The sequence below is a fragment of the Callospermophilus lateralis genome, chromosome 14 (assembly GCF_048772815.1).
Source record: "Callospermophilus lateralis isolate mCalLat2 chromosome 14, mCalLat2.hap1, whole genome shotgun sequence".
Lineage (NCBI taxonomy): Eukaryota > Metazoa > Chordata > Mammalia > Rodentia > Sciuridae > Callospermophilus > Callospermophilus lateralis.
This window is the reverse complement of record NC_135318.1, coordinates 98887076-98909064: the sequence shown is the minus strand read 5'-3', so window position 1 is coordinate 98909064 and position 21989 is coordinate 98887076. Positions and strand designations below refer to the sequence as shown.

At 45.6% G+C, this 21989-nt stretch overlaps 2 protein-coding genes across 2 annotated transcripts in view; both read right to left on the bottom strand.

The window, feature by feature from the left end:
- Npas2 (neuronal PAS domain protein 2) overlaps positions 1 to 21989 on the bottom strand; it is a 153077-nt gene that overhangs the window by 49474 nt on the left and 81614 nt on the right. The window contains exons 3-5 of the mRNA XM_077105179.1: positions 11208 to 11356; positions 5911 to 6002; positions 77 to 166 (exon numbers count right to left, since the gene is read on the bottom strand). Coding sequence (XP_076961294.1) covers positions 77 to 166; positions 5911 to 6002; positions 11208 to 11356 — 331 coding nt within the window. The remainder of the gene's footprint in view (positions 1 to 76; positions 167 to 5910; positions 6003 to 11207; positions 11357 to 21989) is intronic.
- Positions 1 to 21989, bottom strand: part of Rpl31 (ribosomal protein L31) — a 157096-nt gene that overhangs the window by 58921 nt on the left and 76186 nt on the right. The gene's annotated exons all lie outside the window — the stretch shown is intronic.

Here is a 21989-nt window from a genome sequence, read left to right as displayed (position 1 = left end):
CCACCTGAGATCTCAATGATTCTCTAGAATAAGGTGACAAGGTACACAGACAAAGGCCACTGAAGCAGACACTCACCGGTAAATGCCCAAGGAGAGGCGTGATACTGTCAGAAACATAGATGATGCTGCCATCTGTCGTCACTGCGATAATGAAGCCATCTAGTGCCTGCGGAAAATGCACATTTGAAAGCTCCTTAGCAATGCTTTAGTGGAGGGACATGTCCCTGAAGCAAAGGGCCATTTTATGACTCTGACTTTGCTTTGAAGTCCTTACAGTATTTCCAGGAATCCCCTCCCAGCACTTTCCTACCTTATACACCAGAGGGTTCATTACACAGAGTTTGCTTAGCCCACGGAAAGCACTTCTAAAAGCGTTTCAGACTCAGTGAAGAAGTTGACCTATTGGTGTCATAAAACCAAATTTAGCCATGGAAAACTGCTGAAGTGGTTTAATGACAGGCACACGATCATTCACATGATTCATTGAGCTGAGTCAGAAATATCATCATTACCATAGGAAGACGTCGGGAATGTGTATGGTCCCTGTCCCGCCAACCCCAGTATCACTTTGAGTTCACCAGTAAACATTTCCTACAAAATTCAAGATGAAATAGAGGCCTACAAACAGAAAGTGTGCCTGTTGGCCAAGGTCAACCTCTGCCTATGTTCACAGCCACAGAAGCAATAGCTATAGAAGGAACCATTTGTAAAGAATATTCTCATTGCTCCTCCAGGCCAGGTAGGGATTTGGGAAATGAGCTGGACACACGAGCATTTCTAAATGTTGGAAAACAGGCATTCACGGAAAAGTATCTATTAGGTGTCTATTAAATGCCAGGCACACCCTTCTGGGTACTTGTGACCTAAAAGGTTTAACGTGGGCAATGCTTTCTTACACAGCAGACACTTTCGCTGTCCTTGGATATTTATTTTAATGTGGATGCTTATAATGCTTTCGTAAACTCATCTGAGAGTTGACTGATAAATTTCTGATGACATAATTTGGTGCAGAATGGGGTCGCGGTGACAACTGGATGTCTGAGTGCACCTGCGAGACGGAAAAGATAAGAAGCCAGGCCAAAGCTCACCTCACCAGAAGGTGCGTCTTGGCAGGAATCATAATAATGCACAGGTGGACTTTGACTGCAAGCCTGTTCTTGTCATTGTGCTGACTGTATCTTTGAAATACTATCCTCCCCAAGTCTGGGAGATTTTCTGCCTCAGGGGAAAAAGTGAAATATGCGCTCAGAAAGGTCTGGAAACATCACCTACAGCTTCAACCAGGTCCTCCCAGCGTGCTCTTGAGGGTCTGCCTGGCCAAAAGGGCATTAACTCTTTGATGTTAGGAGGGTGAGCCCAAGAGTGAGAGGCCGGAACGGGGAACAGGCCCCTCCCTCCAAGAAAGGAGCCAACGGAAGGGGAAAGGGGGCTCTTTCGCAGGAAAACTGACAACTGTCACCAGGCTCCCTTGCTATTTCACATGGGTGTGTGGCAAACTTTAAGACCAAAAAAATAGATGAGAGCACACTTCTTCAAGCTCAACCATCAGTGGTTCTCAACGGGGGGTGGACACCTGGAAATGTCTGGAGATATTTCGGGGCTGTCATTAAGGAGTGGGTGACGCTGGTGTCCAGTGGGGGGGAGGTCAAGGATGTCACAGAGCATCCATTAGACCGATGGGTCACCGTGAATAAAAAAGCACATCCCATAAGTTTTCTTTCTTTCTCCTCAGTTACTTGTCTAAATTGTTTTTCTTTTCTTTTAAATGTGTTAAATTAGTTTTTATTAACTTAATTTATATTTTTACATAAAAATGAAATTGTGCATATTTATGAGATGTGAAGTGATGTTTCAGTATACACTGTGTAATGTTTAAATCAGGTTAAGCCTATCTGTCCCCTTGAACACCTATTAATTCTTTGGAATTTTTTGTTGTTGTTGTTGTTCGTTTCTTTTTCTTTTTCTTTTCTTTTCTTTTTTTTTTTAAGTAGAGGGTATTGAACCCAGGGGTACTTAACCACTTAGCCACGTCCCCAGCCCTTCTTATTTTTTATTTTGAGACAGGATCTTGCTAAGTTGCTTCGGGCCTTGATAAATTGCTGAGGCTAGCCTTGAACTTGAGATCCTCCTGCCTCAGCTCCCAAGCTGCTGGAATTATAGGCATGCGCCATCATGCCTGGCTTACTCTTTTAAAAAATTTTTAAATTTTTTTCAATTAGTTATACATGACAGTAGAATGCATTTCTGCACTTTGATATATCATACATAGATGGGATAGAATTTCTCATTTTTCTGAGTGCACGTGTTGCAGAATCACATTGGTCATGTAGTCACATATATACATACAGTAATAACGTCTGTTTCATTCTACTATCTTTCCTGTCCCCACATTCCCTCCCCTTCTCCCCCATCACTTCCCTCTACCTAATCTAAGGTAACACTATTCTTCCCTAGTGCCCCTCCCCACACTTATTGTGAATTAGCATCTGCATATTAGAGAAAACATTCGCCCTTTGATTTGGGGGGTTGACTTATTTCACTTAGCATGATATTCTCCAATTCCAACCATTGGCTGGAAAATGCCATAATTTACTCTTCTTTAAAGCTGAATAATATTCCATTGAGTATATATACTACATTTTCTTTAACCATTCATCTCTTGAGGGACATCTAGGTTGGTTCCATAGTTTAGCAATTGTGAATTGAGCTGCTATAAATATTGATATGGCTGCGTCACTGTAGTAAGCTGATTGTAAGTCCGTTGGGTATAAAGCAAGGGGTGGGATAACTGGGTCAAATAGTGGTTCCATTCCCAATTTTCTGAGGAATCTCCATACTGCTTTCCATAGTGGTTACACCAATTTGCAGTCCCAGCAGCAACATAGGAGTGTACCTTTCTCTCCACATCCTCGCCAACATTTGTTGTTGCCTGTATTCTTGAAAATTGCCATTCTGACAGGAGTGAGATGAAATCTTGGTGTAGTTTTGATTTGCATTTCTCTAACTGCTAGAGATATTGAACACTTTTTCATATATTTGTTGATCAGTTGTATTTCTTCTTCTTTATGCTGAAAACATTCAAAATCCTTTCTTCTAGCTTTTTGGAATACACAGAACATTATTATTACCTACCACCCCCCTACTGTGCAATAGCACAACTGACTGTAAGTGTGCACCCATTAATCCACCCTCCCCATCCTCCTTCCCTCCACTCTCCTCAGCCTCTGGTAACCGCCATGCTATCCCTGACTCTTTGAAGACCTCCTGAAGTGAAATGTTTTTCAAAGGGTTGGGGGCCATTGTTGATAACAGCAGCTGGACCTTTCCAGAAAAAGCAGACCAGAAGGCTGGCCAAGGGAGGGGCTGCCCAAACAATGGTGTTTCTGCACAGTGAGCCCCTATCTCTCTGGGGTATTAAAAAACAGAAGGTTTTTATGGACGGGGGACCACTCTCATCAGCTCCTTGGCGTTTCCCATCAAATCTACAAGAACAGCATGAGTCACTGTCGCTGCATTGAGAATGTCTGCCACGGCTTGGGAAGTCCCACCACCGAAGCGGTTCAACAGCAAGGGACCGCACAGTGGTGTGCACCTGTCCAGATAAAGGTGATCCTCACAGGGACACGATGAAAAGGGCCCAGACTTTTATACCTGGAGCACACCAGAGAGAAAGGAAGCCCCTCTTTCTGCTAGCTCCTAGATCTGATGGAGCGTTCCCCGAGGTCTCCGGGACAACCTCTGGGCGAAGAGAAGAGATTCAGCTCTTCTGAACAGAACACGGAGATGCCATCCACTTCCAGGTCCCTGGTCAACAGGAGCCTTCTCTCCTTTTGCGTCAACTTGCAAAGGAGCTTGGGGCCTCCGTCTTCCCAGCTTGCACTCCACCAGGGCCCTGCTCTGCAACCCGGGGCCCTGCTCTGCAACCCGGGCGATTTGTGATCCTTCAGACTTCTCCACTGTGAGAGTCCTCCCGGAGCCTGGCTGTGTGCCTTTTGAAAAGAAGGCAGGAGAAAAGAGGGATTCACACCCAGAGGGCCCCTGGGGGCATGGCAGTTTCTCTCCTAGGTTCTGTCCTCAGTGGGAAAAAAAAAAAAATGGAAAAGGGATCAAGCCTGGATGCCTGGATTCCTCATGTCTCCAAAAAGAGCAGAGGGATGTGCATCTGGAGAGAGGTCCCCTCAGCCAAGAAGCTGCCCAGTGGGAAATGAGGGCATCCACTGCAGGGCCAGGAGCTCAGGACACCAGGAAGGGGAAGGTGGAAGACAGAGTAGCAGGTTGGAGTAGAAGCCGGACCCAGGCAGAGATGAATCAGAAGCGCTAGGTTGTGGCCTCCTGCCCCGGAGAAGGCCCTGGTTACGCGGGCTGGATTGCAGATCCCTTTGCCCCTGGGTCTTCCTTTCCATCCACTCGGGGGAGTCTGCGGCCTGTCCTGGGAGCAGGTGCATTAAGTGCATAAAGACCACCCGTCCCCATGAAAAATCTTTTCCTAGAAATTCCAGTCTCTTCAACCTTAGTCCTGCATTGCAGACCCCCATATTTATTTATTTTTAACTTCATACAAACCTTGTTGTCTCAAATTCTTTCGACACCTTGAAACTCACTGGAAAAAGCAAAACGACGTTTGTGCTACAGACTCTTGAAAAAGTGGCTGATGCAAGAGGGTTCTTATGTTTTAACTACTTTTCCATAAGAATTAAGAGATACATCGATGTATGTAAAGTAGCATAATGATACATTAATTCAACATTATATTTCACAAGTTGCTTTAAATTTAACATACTTAAAATGCATTGCTTCTGTAGAAAGTTCTGTATTTTCTTTAAATATAGTTCCCATGTAGAGTTAAGTATCTTTCGTTTTAGGCAAATGTTCATTAATGCTTTCATATTTCATAATATTTGGACATCTTTATTCTGGCATTTTCTTATTCCAGTACTTTCTGTTTTCTGCATAGCTAATCTATGTAAATTCAAGTTTATCAGTCTTATATAGGCACACAGATGAGATAAAGAAAGATTTATCCTAAGAAGCCACTTTCTGAAAACCCTGCCAGGAACCACATGCGGGCACAGGGCCAGGGCGAACTTCCTTTCGCTGAACTTGCCTGTCCTCGTTCTCCTGGGTCAAGGGCCTGGAGAGACCACGTCGGCGGTTTTCTCTGCCCTGGTGGCCATATTTGTGTGGTCTCAGTCTTCTCCCTCCCGAGACTGGAAGTCACGCACGATGCCAGGCGCTTTGTAGAGTCCGATCTCGTGGGTCCCATGGACTTTCACCCATACGTAAATACACATAGGTGCAGAGGGACACTCGGCTTGGCCAGGGTGGCACAAACAGCCCTGCAGGTGAACCGGCCCCCAGTCCAGAGGAAGGAACATGGGCATCTTAGCACAGAAAGGGTGTGGGTTGAGTGGAAAGCGCAGGGACACTGTGGTTGACACACACATGCCACCCTAGTGTCATAGGAGCTCAAGGTAAAAGCATAACACATTAAAAGAAGAATTTAATCTGCCAAGTGTTTCTACTAAGGGAAAAAAAAAAAAACAACGCACAATCATTGCATTTTAGAGAAATGACGCTCTGAGTCCAATGATAGATGCCAGATGTCGTGATCTTCCCTCTCTCCTTCCCTTCTCTCCCTACCTCCAACCCCACCCCCCGCACTGGGTGAGGTGACCCGCCCTACAGACACCGTGGGATAGGACACAGTCACATTCATTTTGGAAATTCTTGCTTATTTTGCCCAACTCAGTAGCCAAAACCTAAAGCAAAACAGGCTGAGGCCCAGGACAGTATCTACCTCAAGACCTCTTTCCAGGGTCAAGAAGAGCTGCCTTCTTGGGGTAGAGGGGCTTAGCAGGAAGGAGTAATTTAAGCTGCAACAGATTAAGCTAGTTTGAAAGTGCATTTCACCTCCAACATCAGCTGAGTGAATTCTTCATTACTGAGGAATGAAGGCTTCCAGTCTTGCTGAATGTCACAGATTTCCGTTTGTGCTGAGACTTCTAGAAAACACACACATACACACACAAATAAGCTTTTATGTTCATCGGCACCCAGAAATTGGAATTCACAAATGAAATACATGTTATTGCTATGTCATTTTGGTGTAAATTTCTTTATAATTTAATTTAAACAGCAAATATCAGGAAATACGATCTATAAGGACTGGGAACTTAGATGTTAGGGACCTAAAAGCACTTTTGACATTCTCCTCCCCCTCCAATGAGGCGGAGGGGAAGAGGAGCCCACCCTCAGCATGGGCGCCCGCCGTGTCTGCTGCTTGCAGAGGTCACAATGCCCTTGAATTTCTAGTGTGACCAAGCGTCATCACTGAGGACTAGAATTAGGTCGTTGCCGCCTACCAACGCAAGGGGACTGGATGGTGGCCCACCTCCTAAAGCTGCTTTCTTGTGGTCAAGGCAAAGCACACAGTCCAGAGAGCTGTGATTTTTAAAATTTCAAGGGTTGGTACAACATGCTTTGCCCGTGTGAAGACCTGGGTTTGATCCCCAGCACCGCAAACACAACAAAACATTCAATAAAATAAAATAAAAAACAACCACAAATAACCCCCATGAATTTCTGGAAGTATCTTAGGCTTATAGTAAATAACCCACAGTGTTATACAGAAGATGACAGATTTTTCAGTATTGCTCTTGCTGAAATGTACTGTGCCACACACATGCACATTACTTAGTCGCTTTTAAGGCCTGAAATTATTCTTTTCAAAACCTTTTTGTCTTATCTATAGTTTACCCATCTCATGTAAACTACCTTTGCACTGAAGACATTATTCACATTTGTCAACCCACAATCATTGACCTACACAGGATTCCTTAAATATTCTAGCTTTCTAAAATACTTAAAAAAATGGTTCATTCTATTATTAAATGATCTCTGATAAGCCTATCATGGATAAAGCAAAAGTGATATTATATCTGTTTGCTTTTCTTTCCATTTATTCAACATCTTTTTTTTTTTTTTTTTTGTGGATTGAAGTCAGGGGCACTTGGCCACTGAGCCACATCCCCAGCTCTATTTTGTATTTTATTTAGAGACAGGGTCTCACTGAATTGCTTAGTGCCTCACTGTTGTTGAGGCTGGCTTTGAACTCACGATCCTCCTGCTTCAGCCTCCTGAGCTGCTGGGATTACAGGTCTGTGTCACTATTCAATATCTCGAATCAACATTTTATGTGGCATGAAGCCTTTTTAGAGATTATTTTTTGTTTGTTTGTTTAGAAAATTATAAGAACGTATTCTCAGACCTCCGAGAATAAAACGAACCTGTTGAACCACTTCCTGGACAATGCAATTGTTCAGGCAGATAATCTCTCCACTGTTAATTAGGAAAGATTTCAAGGTTCTCTCTTTTGCACTTTTTTCCTTTTTTCAGTGCTTGGGAGTGAACCAGGGCCTTGCACCTGCTAATCACATGCTCTGCTACTGAGCTAGGTCCCCTGGCCCTGCATCTCTGTTTTTGGAAATCTCTCTTGCTTGGAGAATCGGGAGTGGATTCTGTCGTCTGAATGAATGAGCCTGAATGAATTCCAGCAGTTACCCACAAACCAGGAGCATGCGAAGGGCTGAGCCACACAGGAGACTCTTGGGAGGGTCAGTATGCCTGGCACCGCACAGTGCTGGGTGCCATGATGAATGAGGTAAATGGCATTCTGGAAAGCAGAGGCAGGGCACTACACAGAAATCTTGGCCAGAGTTTGTCCTGGGGTGTCAGCCAAGGCAAGGGAGAGAACTGAAGCCTGTAGGTCTTCACACAAGTGAACGCCACAGTTTGAACACTTATAAGACTAGGACCCCCAACATGCCTACTCTCTTCTCCCCCAGACGTACACTCATCTAAAAATCTCTTCTAACCACTGGGATCAAACGGTAGATTGAATGGAGAAGAGTCTTTCTGGCAGCGCTGATTTTATATAGACAGAGGATCATAATGTAATGGTGAAGGGAAAGAAAAGACCCTTGGCTTTGACATAGGAAATCTTCAGATCGTCCCATAAGACTGGATATTTTCTCGACACCAGCATAATAATACTGAAAGTAGCCATTTCATTCACTTTGTAGCTCAACTATTTGATTATAGTCCTTGAGAGTTAAGGCTTGATTCATAGCATATTTAAAAAAAACAAACACATAAATTAGGTAAGATGCCTCAAAGCGACTAAAAAATGTTATACTGGGAAATAGAACTCAGGGTTCAAATCCTATCTCCGGTGGTTCTTAAGATGACCAGTATCATAAGCTGCAGGTGGTGGGGCAGGATTAGCAAAGGGTATGATCAAAGTGTTTCAAAACAGAGAGGAGAGCAAAACTCCTCAGGGGGGCATTTTTATAGGCAAACTTTGTGATGAACAGATAGGTCCCCGAATTCTACTCTGGTATAACTTTCAGTGAAAGAATGTTCTCCTCCCAGTGACTGCCTGGATGTCAGAACAAGGAATAGTAATTCTTTGCTCTGTGTGTGGTCAAAGAAAAGTCTAGAAAACGGGACAGTAACCCAACCGCAGGGGCGGGTCAATATCACTCTGTCCAATATCATTCTGCAGCCTTCTTCAACCACCCCAGCCTGCCCCTGTCCATGAAGGTAGGGACGCTTTCAGGGAAAGTAGATTCAAGGAACAGGAGTTGGGACAAAATCACATTTGATCAGCTTGGGACTCACCCAGGAAGAGGATGAGGTGTGGGCCAGCTTGGCCCTGCAGAACGGGCATCCAGACGGAGGGCAATAAGGATACACAACAGCCCCTGTTCATTACATAAGTTAGGGTTTTCTCTCTCCATACAAAGAAACATGGTCAGATTCTTTGGATTTGGATCACTTCAAAGAGAATCAATGTGCATTCCAGGGTCAGGGTTCATTTCCCAAGTTGAGAAAACGGGGCTGCTTGAGATAATGATAGCAACTCCCTGGACCTCATCATCTCCCCTCACTTGCCGTGTGGTCTCCCTTGAGCCAGAAGGCAGAAAGCGTGTCTGAACCCACCCTTCTCAGCGCCGTCTGCACACTAGAATAACACAGGAAGCTCTGAAGATACTTAATGCCCCGAATCTTCCCCAGCACTCCGCTGGTGGAAGGCTTCCCACCCGCAAGAAAAATGCCGGATCTTGGAGGTCTGCCCATTTCTGTGTAAATATTCCTACCGACGCTGATGTCAATGACCAACTTGATGTCCACTGGTTGGCAAAACTCCTGAAAATTTAGCAGTCCTCTCTTAAAGCCCAAGTTGGCTTTAGCACACAGCCGGAGAGTCTGATGTACTGAGCTGCGGACTCCACGGACACATTCATGAACGGCTACAGTGCATCTATATTAGAAATCGGTCCAAGAGCCCCACATATCACCCCTGGCGGAGAAGCTGCAGAAGCTGGTGTTAAAAACAGGGCTCTGCAGATGGGCTGTTGGGTTTGGATTCCATATGTCACTGGCTGTCTGACTTGGATGAGGACTTACCCTCCTGGGCCTCAGTGGCTTCGTTTGTGCAATGGGACAAGCTCATTGCTCTTGTGAGGTTTAGAGAGGTGACCTCCGCAGAGCCCCTAGCACAGTGGGTGGCTCCCAGGGAGCCCTGGAGAAATGCCAAGATCATTCTTCTCCAGCCTGTTGCCTGTGCCTGTGGAGGCCAAGTCTATGTGGATGATACAGAAGGCGACTGGCATTTGTTTTTTTTTTGTTTTTTTTTTGCTTTAAACCAAATTTTGGTCCAGTAACTCTATTTCTGCACAAAATCTGCTGTGGATTTTTTTTTTCTTTTTTGCTTTCTTTTGAATATGAATGAATCACAGAGACAAGTGAGATCCTGGAGTGATCATTTAAGTAGGAGCAGGCCTTCGTCTTAGGAAAAAAAAAAAAAAAAAAGTGAGAGTAGACAGGCACTTCCTGGGTTAGGAGCCTGCCTTTCTGCAGACCTGTCCTTCCAGGGCCCAGATTGGACCATTCCGTAATTCCACAGAGGACAGAGCCCGGCATGAATGTTACACTGATGAACTTGATCCCAGCTGTCCTATTTAACAGCTGTCCTGCTTCTCAGTGGCACTGACCTAGTTTGAGTAATTTGTACAAAATATCTTGGCATCAAAACAACCTGCTATTTCACTTGGCTAAACCATTATTTAGGAAATATAACCATTCTGATTAAATTATCGGGGCAATTGAAGACTGCTAGAACACTCCATTCTAATCCTGCTTGATTGATCTTCCCTGACTTTTCACAAAAGCAATTAACATGTTCTTTGCTTGCCCCTGGGCAGTTTCAAAAAACACAATGAGGGGCTAGCTCCTCACGGTCACATTTTTAATAGGTATAAATAATTATCAAGGAAATCATAAAAGAATAACAAGGACAATGAAACTTTCCGATGTCCCCGCAATGCCCTCTTGCATGAAATCATCTTGTCTAACAAAAGGTTCAGGGGGAGAGGAACATTCCTTTAAGCGCAGGACTGTAATTACTTCCTCAATCATTCTGACATTTTTGACTTTATTATGTTTGGTGTCATGGTTAAAGCAAAAAAAAAACTCTGCTCCTCTGGCTTGCGAATACCTACCAAACCATCTCATCTCTTCTATGACTTGTTGGGGGGTCCTATCCAAGGTGAATGGCAGGTAGGCATGACCAGGCATAAGGGGTCAGAGGGTTTGAGGGCCAGTCAAAGAGGATGCTATGAAGGAGACACAGGCTCAAGCGTGGCTTCGAGGGGTAACCCCATGTTCTCTACAGTGAAAATGAACTAGCGAGACACTGGAAGACTATGAGGAAAATCGCAGAAGCTTTATGTTCATAACTCATGATTCCATATGAATAAGATCCCAGGAGGCAAAACTGACCTCTGACAGAGGAACTTCAAACAGGTTCCATCTGGGGAAAGCAGAGGTGGGCAGCGAGGGGCAGCCACTGGGAAGCTTCTGTCTCTTGACCTTTGAGGCTTGCCTGCTCCAGGGATTTCTGATGGAGATGTACCCCCTGTGAAGCCACCCCCTGGGGCTGGGTGCCACCCGTCAGGCTGCACTGGGATCTGTCCTCTGGCTGATGACGCAGTCTGGGAGGTGAGTCCTCTCCTAACTTGCTGGTCAGGGAAGCCCGTGCCTGGTGGGGTGACCTATCCTCGTGTCCTTCTGGGTACCGACTGCTGAGGTCATCACCCCCCTGGACGAGGCGGGGGGAAAAGAACGGAGAGAAGCACCACCTTTACCATTGTGTTTCTGCAGAAACCCGATGACCTTTTCCAGCACCGTGGTCTTGTCCATTTTCCGCGTGTTGCCAGGAAGCATGGAGCTGAGCTCTTTGATGAGAACATTGAACTGGTCCCGACGTTTCTTCTCAGACTTGTTTCGAGAGGCTCTAGAAACACACAAGGCACGGGTTACCAGAACGTTCCACCTCACAGAGGCTTATGAAACGGGAGGACTGTCTCTCAGACCGTCTCATCCAAAACTCCTCCGGGAAGGTCTCCTGAGCCACATTTCAGAGCTGAGTAATGGGGAGAGAAAACTGTTTTGCTAGACTCTTGGCTACAAAGAGAGACAGTGTTAATAATAAGTAAGCTCTGACTCACGTCCCCAACCTACCCCACCAGCGCAGGGCCAGAGGCTGCCGGGCCGGCCTCCCAGAGCCCCGGGATCCGGAGGGGGAGCCGCGCACCGTTCACCTGGACGGCGGCTGCTGGGGAAACTCACTCTGAGAGCCCTTCCTCAGGCTCGAGCTATGTCCGCTCCAACCCAGAGCACCCATCCTGGTGCCAAGCCATGCGGGGTGGCCAGGTGTCCCGAGTGGACCACCCAGGGCACACATCCCGGCTCCTGCCTGGGAAGCTTCTCTGCTGCAGAGACAGGGTTTGCCCGGTCGTGCGTGAGCCGTGACCCAGCGCCCACCCACGACTGGCGCTGAGTGTGGCTGGCAAGCTGCTGAGAGCAGACTCCTGTTTAGAAGCACGCGGAGGAGACTCAGATGCACCTCACCAAGTCCAAGGAGCTAGTCTCAAAAAGCCCCCGAGTGTGGGATTCCAGCTCTATGGCATTCTGCAAAAGGCAGAACTATGACGACAGGGAAATGCTCAGCCATTGCCGCGGGTCCTAGGGAGGGATGAGGACGCAGAGCACAGAGGATTTTTAGGGCAGCGAAACTCCCCTGTACGTGATTGCAGCGGTGGGCACCTGCCATCTAGCACCTGTCCTCAACCCACAGAACCTACCACACCGAGAGCCGACCCTCCATGAACTATGGACTTGGGGGGGGGGTTAGGAGGCATCAACCGTGTTCATCAAGTCCAAGCCACCCCACTCTGGCGGGGGGGTCAACAGTGGGGCAGGGGCTCCGGGAGCTCTCCTGTCTTCCATTCACTTTTGCTGTGAACCTCAAACTAGTCCAAGAGACGAGATCTACCTAAATAACAGGACAGTGCACTCTGGGTGGGGGGGGCAGCTAATCTCTCACCAGCAGGTTCCCCAAACGGCCACGCAGACACGAGGACACGTCCCCAAGGTCCTCTCCCTAGATGCCACCGTGGCCACACCCAGGGCTTCCCCTGCCTACACCCTTCGGCCTGACTTGATTTCAACGCTGTTTACAACTCACCCTACACGGATTCTGTCTCCGCCTGGGCTCTTTCCTGCTCATACCTGAGCCATCTTCAAAGCCCACCGCTTGGAGGGCACGTGGCCACTGGTCTTCCCAAGGGCCTTTCTCTGTGCCGTCTTCCCCTCCTTCCTGTCGGTGTTGGCTTGAGGACTCAGGGACTGCTACAAAGGTCTCACCCCCTGTCTTTCTGTGGGTCCTCTCCTATCACCGACGGGTGGCAGGAAGACGCCCACGTACCTGAGTGACGGTTCAGGGTAAAAGGCAGCGTGTTCACACAGAGTGGGGAGAAGAAAGGGACCCTTTCACTGTCTGAGTGACTGTCTATGCATTATAAATAATTTTTTGGCCTAGATTTTGAAGAATGACATGCAACTTTCTTAGCCAAAAAAAGCTCCGTTCCTGTCCTAGTTTGCCCATTATAAATTATTTGCGAGCCGACGACACCCGGCTCATTACCGCTCTGTTCTCTTCTTCAATGGGTGCAGTGACGGCGAGCGTGGCCTGGCAGGGAATCCGATGAAGTCTCATATCATTAGTGACAGAAACACAAGCTCCTTTCCCTCAGCCTCTGCCTGGGACGCACTGTCACCCCCTGGAAATTGGTGAGTGTCAGCTGGATCCCCCGCTCCGAGGCAAGAGAAACCCAGGTGCCTGGGATGACCTTGTTCCCAATTAGGAGCTCTCTCACACCCAGGCCCGGGGGCCACAGGTTGAAAGGCCTGCAACAGCTGGCCTCTGGAATTTTTTTTTTTTTTGAAAAGGCATTATTATTTGTGATCCATAAAATTCATCCACTTTCAGCGCACAGTTTGATGAACTGGGGAAATTGTATAACTGCCAGCAAAGCAAGCTATACAATTCTCCATCCTAAAAAGCACTTGATTATTGTTTACTTCCCCCAACCCCAGACGGTGTACAATGTGTGATCTTCATTTAGCATAAAGTTTTTGAGATTGATTCATGTTGCTGCACATATTAATATTTCACTCCCTTTTCTGCCCACTAGTATTCCATCTGGGTATGAATATGCTGTAACGTTTGGGCTGTTTGCAGTTTGGGGGTGTTAAGAATAATGCTGTTCTGAGTATTTGGGTACAGAGGCATGAACTTACAGAGTCATCTGGTTAACGACTGACTTATAACACACTGCCCCACCTTTTCACAATGTTGGCTGCACCCTGGTCCCAGGTGCTACAGTCATTGCCAACACTTGGGATTGGCAGTCATTTTTTTTTTTAATTTTATCTTAGCCACCAAAGTGTCATTGTTGCTGTTCGCTTTGTTTTTGCTGTGTGGGGGGCTGAAAGCCAGGGGCTCACACACCCTAGACATAAGCTCTACCATTGAGCTCCACACCAAGAGTAGCTTATTGTACTTTGAATTTTACCTTTATTGGATTTCCCTTTTTCTGATGACTAGTGATGATGAACATCTGGGGACATGCTTACTGGCCAGTCCTGCATCTCTTTTTGTGAGATGTTGGCTCATACGCCCTGTTTTTAAATTGGGTTGTTCAGCTTATCACTGAATTTAAGAACAGAGAGAAAAAGGGAGAGAGAAAAAAGAAGGCAGGACGAAGTGGAGTGTCTCTGGGTGCTAAACACACACCTTAATAAACCTCACCCTTTCATTTATCCATCTATCCATCTATCTATCTATCTATCTATCTATCTATCCATCCATCCATCCATCCATCCATCCATCCATCTATCTATCCATCTGTCCATCTATCTATCTATTTATCTGTCTATCTATCCATCTGTCCATCTATCTATCTATCTACCTACCTATTTATCTATCTACTCACTCATTCATTTAGCTATATGTGGCACCGAGGATGGAATCCAGTGCCTTGCCTGTGCTAGGCAAGTGCTCCACTGCTGAGCCCCAGCCCCAGCCCTCACCCTTTGATTTTTGAATGTAGGGCTCAAAAGGCCACAGGTTGTCTTTTCTATAGTGTTCGCCTTTGGACATCTTGGGAAGCTGGGGTTACGCAGCTACCATTTTCTGGGTACTTCCGTGGTGCTTCACATACAGTCACATGCCACAGGACAACACTGTGGTCAACAATAGATGGAACAGACAACGGTCCCACAAGGTTCAAATGAGGCTGAAAATCCCTATTGCCTGGTGACATTGTGACATCACAGCCCAACACGTCATTCCCTCCTGGGGCAATGCTGGTGTGAACACACCTACAGCCCATGACACTAGACTGTGATAACAAGTGGCTATTTATTGACGTCTGTACCTTTGATCATCCTCATAGAGTGCATTCTCAGACAAGGACACATGGGCACAAGTGGCCAGTGTCAGATCCCAGGTGGGCAAAGGAGTCAGAGTAGAACCTGCCACATTCGTCTCCTACCTTGGCAACCAGACAGGTAGAGCTTCTCTCAGTGTGAGGACATTTAATAGCAGGGACCCCAGTAAACCCTGTGACAAACAGGGAGGGTTTGCTGAGATCTGACCACTGAGCCACATCCCAGCCCTATTCTGTATTTTACTTAGAGACAGAGTCTTGCTGAGTTGCTTAGGGCCTCACTTTTGTAGAGGCTGGCTTTGAACTCCTGATCCTCGGGCCTCAGCCTCCTGAGCTGCTGGGATTATAGGCATGTGCCACTGTGCCCGGCTCACTGTGTCTATTGACCATATTTTTTTCTCATGCTTGATTTTTTTCATGTTGTTTGCTCACTGTGGCCCCAGGAGCACCCACTATACCACATCTCTAGGTGTGTATCTATGTATACCCCAACAGCTGGGGGCATAGGAGGCTGCGCCATCTAGGTTTGTTAGTACACTCTGTGAGGTACACACAGCCACAAAATCACCCCGACACATCGCTCCGAGCCCACGTTGCTCCTTAAGCTATGCATGCCTGTATTAATTTCTTTCATCCGAGCCAGGTAGGCAGTGTTCTGGGAGCCCAGAGCCCAGAGTGGCCAATTCTGGCTGCCTGAACTCATAGCCCAGAAATGACACACACACCCTGCCCAAAATGGCGCTGCTCAATAACAGGTTGAGGGTGTCGGTGCTCCCCCCTGGGGAAGGGGGTAGTAGGAAATGAGCACAAGTGGCTGGTGTCAGATCCCAGGTGGGCACACGGAGTCAGAGTAGAACCTGCCGCATTGGTCTCCCACCTTGGCAACCAGACAGGTAAAGCTCCTGTCATAGTGTTTTATTAACATCGTCCTGTGCTGGGCCCCAGGTCTCAGAGTCTGACTCCTCCTAACTGAAACCCCATCTCTTTTGACTAATATCTCCCATCCCACAACACCCCCACTATGGTCTGGATATCACTTTTCCCCCAGTGGCTTATGGGCTGGAAGCTGGTCCCCAGTACAATGGTATTAAGGGGTGGCTGAACCTTTAAAAGGCGGGGTCTAGGGGGTGATAGACAGGTCATGGGGGGGAACTAACCCAGGAAGGGATTAACACCTGGCGTGGGAGTGGATAAGTTACCGTCAGAACAGGTTGTGTAAGGCAAGTTTGGCCCTCCTGGCCCGCTCTCTTGCTTCACGTGACCCCTCCCTCCCACGCACATACTCTGATACGTGATACTGTCCACCAGGAGGCCATCATCAGAGCTCAGTGCCATACTCTTGGACCTCCAGAATTGTTAGCCCAGCCAAAGTCTTCTGTCTTTTAAAGTACCCAGCCTCAGGTGTTTTATTATAGCAAAATGGACCAAAGAACCCCCCTACAGAGACAACTCATATATTTGATAGAAGGGTTCCCCAGAACTTAACAATTAGAAAGAGGAAAGAATATCCATTGTTCTATGTTCTTTGATTCGCGCTTTCTGTGCACAAGGCACTCCATCAATATGGAGGAGGCATAAACAAATAGGAACTGGTGGCCGGCGAAAACAAGCTCAGCGTCTAGGGGAAGAGATCGGAGTCACCTATCTGTAGCTCCTACCCAAGGTGCCATGCGGTTCAAACCAGGTGAGAAGCTCAAACAAATGGCCAAGGTAGTTCCAAAGGATGGGGAGAACCCCTGGGGTGGAAAAGGAAGTCTTCAGAGAGGGGCTGGCAAATTGAAAATGTCTCAAGAGGGTACGTGGGCAGGTGGTAGAAAGGAGAGCCCAAGGAAAATCTGGGGGGTCGTGTCTGATAGGATATGGAGACACGTGACAAAGTCAGAGGAGGGTGGGCAAGAAAAGTGAGGTGGATCCCAGAGCCTGCGTTAGTCAGCTTTCTATCACTTCAACAAACTACCTGAGATCATCAAATTATTAAGAAAAAAAGGTTTACTGTGGCTCACAGTTTTGGAGGTTCCAGTTCACCATCAATGCTTTGGACCTGTGGTGAGCAGCACCTCGTAGTGGGGGTGTGTGATGGGACAAGATCACTGTCTTATAGTTGGGAAGCAGAAGAGAACGAGGAAGGGCTGGGGTCTCAGTATCCCCTTCAAGGGCGCAGCCCCAGTGACGAAGATCTCACCCTAGGTCCCACCTCTTGGAGCTTCCAGTAGTACCACCTTGGGGACCACGGCTTTAACACATGGACCTTTGGGGGACATTCAAGTTCTTACTATAGTAGAGCCTTAAATGGGACCTAGCAATGCAGTTGGGGCCTTTGGATGAGTCTGTGCAGGGTGTTGATGGTCACCTAAAGAGGAAAACTGGTCAGAGCACCAGGAGAGAGGGGAGAGGAACCCAACCCAGAGGAAGCGGGCAGGGTCAAGAAGGACTGACGAGGATCCTCGGCCCAAGAACACGACAGTACTCTGTGCCCAGTGTCCCCACCAACTCCCGGGAGCAGGGACCGTCCTAGACGGAGGAGTCTCACTGGTCTAGCAAGAGTAACACCAGTTACTTTGATGAGCACTTTCTGTGCACAAGGCACAGAAATACTTAAAGTATTTTACTTTAAAGGAAAATCTGGGTGGTCGCGTTTGATCGGATATGGAGACGTGTGACAAAGTCAGAGGAGGGTGGGCAAGAAGAGTGAGGTGGATCCTTTAAGTATTTTGTTCTTGAAATTAACACACAGGAAACTTGAGTTTTTGTTCCAGGCACAGTTCTGCACACTTGAGCATGGGCATCAACTCACGTGACCACCATCATAATCAAGACAGAATGGTTCCCTCCCAACGCCCCCACTCCCCCCGATCCGTAGACCCTGTCAAGCGCTATTCTGTTCTCCATCTCTATACAGGTGGGTCCCGACCATGATGGTCTGACTTCTGAGTTTCCCTAAGACAGTGTGAAAGTGATGTAGGTTTCAGTGGAAACTACACTTTGAGCTTTGGATTTCGATCATTTCCTGGCGAGTGGCAAGCAGCGCTGTCTTGGTGCTGGGCAGTGGCAGCAGGCTGCAGCTCCCAGGGAGCCGCGTGATCACGAGGAAGACCCCCCAACGCCCTACAGCACACATTGGCTGAACTGGATGATCAGTTGCTTAGGAGTACTGCGGGCATGGGGTATTTCCAATTTACCCAGGGTTTATTGAAATGTAATGCATCGTAAGTTGAGGCGCATCTGTATTCTCTTCAAGAGCGTCAGACAAATACAATTGTGCAGCATGAAACTTGGAGAGCTTGGCTTCTTCTACCCAGCATCATGCTCTTGAGAGTCATCCAAGTCACCGTGTCTACCCCTGTGTCTTTCTATTGCCATAGTTTTCTATTTTTTTTTTTTTTTGTACCAGGGATTGAACCCAGGGATGCTTGACCACTGAGCCACATTCTCAGCCCTCTTAATTTTGAGACAGGGTCTCACTAAGTAACTTAGGACCTCACTAAGATGCTGAGGCTGGCTTTGAACTTGCGATCCTCCTGCCTCAGCCTCCCTAGTCACTAGGATTACTGCTGCACCCAGCACCAAGTCATTTTCTATGATTACGAATATGCCCACAACCGGTTTTTCCATCCATCCACTGAAGCATGTTTAGGTCGCTTAGGTCACTAGGAATACTGAATGGCACTGCTATAAACATTTATGGACAAGTTTTCAAGTGACCATATTTTCAGTTTTCTGAAGTTAATAATCCAGGAGTAGGAAGGGGTAGGTCAGATGGAAACTGTATGATTAGTTCTATAAGAAACTGCCAAGCTGTTTTCTAGAGTGACCATGACATCTGACAGCAATCTAAGAATGACCCAGAGGTTGTACATGCCCAAGGGGATTTGGTGTTGTCTGTGCTGGACCTTCAGCTAGTCTAAGAACCATGCAGCGGCACCTGGCTGGGGTTTTCAACTGTATTTCCGTGCTGGCTGGTGATGCTGCACATCTTCACAGGGACTTTTCTGCCATCGGGATATTCTCTTTGGAGAAGCATCCACTCATATCCTTAGCTCCTTTTAACATGAGGTTGCTTGTTTTCTTACAGCTGAGCTTTGGGAGTTCTTTATATATTCTGGATACAAGTCCTTTGACAGATATTTTCTTCCCGAGTACACCTTGCCTCTCTGTTCTCTTGAGAAAGTCTTTCACAGAGAAAGTTTTAAATTTTGATCAGGTCAAGATGTGGGGTTTTTTTTTTTCTCCTCCCCTTAGAATTATGCTTTTGGTGTGTCAGGTCTCAGAATTCCTTGTCCAGCCTCAGGCCATAAAGATTGTTTGGATTTTTTTCCTAAGATTGAGAGTTTTATACATTTTATGTTTAGATTTATGGTCCTTCTTGAGTTAAATATTGATTTTTATCTTACGACACGATGTTCGATTCTGTTGAATCCTTCCCTACATCGATTGGTATGAACTTGAGGCTTCTCCTCTATGGCCGGCTAACATGATAGGTAGATATTACTGCTGGGTTTTCAGGTATCAAAGAGTCTAGCACTCGCTGGATGAACTCACTTGATAGTGGGTACAATGTACTGCAGTTTTCTTGAGGAATTTTGCATCTGTGTTCATGAAGGATGTTGGGCTGTGTTTGCTTTTCTCAGACCATCTTTGGGTAATGCTGGTCTCATAGGACAAGTTGGAGAGTATGTCTTCTTTGGCTCTTTCTTCTTTTTAATATTTGGCAGAATTCACCAATGAACTGATCTGGAGACTTCTTGTTCATGGTTTGAACTACAAATTAAATTTATTAGTTATAGGACTCTTTAGGATATCTATTTTATCTTTTGTGAGTTTGGTAGTTTATGGTTTTTAAATAACTGGTCCATCTCATCTAAGTTATTGAATGTCATGTGGATACAGTTGGTGACAGTATTCCATTATGGTCCCTTTAATGTCAGAGAGTTGTACAGTGACATCCTCTCTTTTATTCTTGTTATTGTCGATTTGTCTTTTTTTTTTCTTTATCTCTAAAGAGACTAATCAATTTTATTGATATTTTCAAAGACCCACCTTTTTATTTCATTGATTTTTCTGTTTTTTTTTCTGTTTTCACTCATATTGATTTCTGCTCTTATATCTATGATTCTTGCTGAGTTTATTTTTCTCTTCTGTTTCTACTTTCTTAAGGTAGAAGCTGAGTTATTGATTTGAGATTTTTCCTTTTTTTTTTCTAACATGAACATTTAATGCAGTATTTCCCTCCAATCATTAATTTAGCTGCAACTCACAAATTTTGAAATGTTCTCTTTTCATTTTATTTAGTTAAAATATTTTCCAATATTTCTTGAGACTTTCTCTTTGATCTTTGCATTACTTAGAAATTTGCTGCCCAATTTACATGCTTTGGAGATATTATTACTGCTATCTTTCTGTTTCTCATTTAATTTTGGTTCATTGAGATGTCTGTACATTTATATGGTCTATCTAGGTATCCAATAGGCATTTGAAAATATGTGTATTCTGATGTTGTTGGGAGGAGTGGTCTACAAACGTCAATCAGATTCTGTTGGTGGATGGTATTTTCTAGTTAATTTATATCCTTGCTGGGATTTGGTCTACAGGTTTGGTTAGTAGAGCGGCACACTAAAGATGCATCTTAGTTCTTCAGATTGAGCACCATGTATTTTGAAGTCATTTTGAAGTGTGTGCACACCAAGAATTATCACTTTCTCTTGGTAAATTGATTTTTTTTATCATTATGTAAAATCATTCTTTATTCCTGGTAACTTTTCTTTGTTCTGAGTCTACTTCATTTGGTGGTAATAAAGCCTTTGATTTCTTTGAATTAGTGTTTGTGTGGCATATCATTTTTCATAGTTTTACTTTTAACCTACTGATACCATCATAGTTGGGGTGGCGGTCTCGTGACAGCATATATTTAGATTATTTTTTAAAAATCCACTCTGACAAACGCTGTCATTTAGTTGGCTATATTTAGATAATTTACATTTAATGTAATTATATATGTGTTTGGATGTAAGACTACTATTTGACAAGCTATTTTCTGTTTTTTTACTCTCTGTTAGTTTTTTGGGGGGTTCCTATTTCTCCTTTCCTGCCTTCTTTTGGGTTGGATAAGCTTATTTTAGTTTTTATTTTTAATTTATCTAATTTACCCTGTATTTCTGTGTATAGAGTTTAGTAAGAACTCCAGGAGTGATATTATAAAATGTTTTTTCAGATTCCCTTAGTCTATTTCTTTTTTCTTTTTGTACCAGGGATTGAATCCAGGGGTACTTAACCACTGAGCCACATCCCCAGCCCTTTTTATTTTGAGACAGGGTCTCGCTAAGTTGCTCGGGGCCTCACTAAATTGTTGAGGCTGGCTTTGAACTTGCAATCCTCCTGCCTTGGCCTCCCGAGCCACTGGGATTACAGGCATCCACCACTGTGCCCAGCCCACTTAGATTTTTAACATTTCAAGTGGAATATAGAAATTTTATTCTATGTACTTCTTCTTGTCTCTCCTCCCTTTTTATGCTGCATTTACCTTATACACTATACATACATCCACTGAATATCAGATTATGCTATTTTTAGAATATATCTTGCCATGTATTTATCATTTCCGTTACTCTTCCTTTATTCCTCCCATTCCAAATATTCATCTGGTATCATTTCCCTTCTGTTGGAAAGTCTTTAGCAATTCCTTCAGAGCAGGTCTCTTAACAAGGAGTTTATATGAGAATATCTTTATTTTTCTTTTATTCCCAAAGATGTTTTTGTTGGATATAGAATTCTGGGTTCACGGTTCTTTTCTTGAGACATTTTAAAAAGTTGCGTGCTTCTATTAGAAAGGGTCCATGATTTCTGGTGAGAGATCCCTGGTCCTATTTAGACCTGCCCTACGTGGCCAGTCTTGGACCCTGGGTCATGGTCCATCCTGAAGTTCAGATCCCAAAGTCTATGCTATGTGCTCAGGGTCAGATCCAGCTGGGGACTCACAAGCAACCGCTTGAGGTTATTTCCTGGGCTCCTCTTCTGTTAAGACCTGCCCAGTTCTTTGGACTCTCAGAGCTCCCTTCTCGTTCCCCGGCTCAAACGCCTGGCTTTGTATTTATTCTGCTCTGCCTCCCACTTCTTTTTTGTGGGGATAGGTACCAGGGG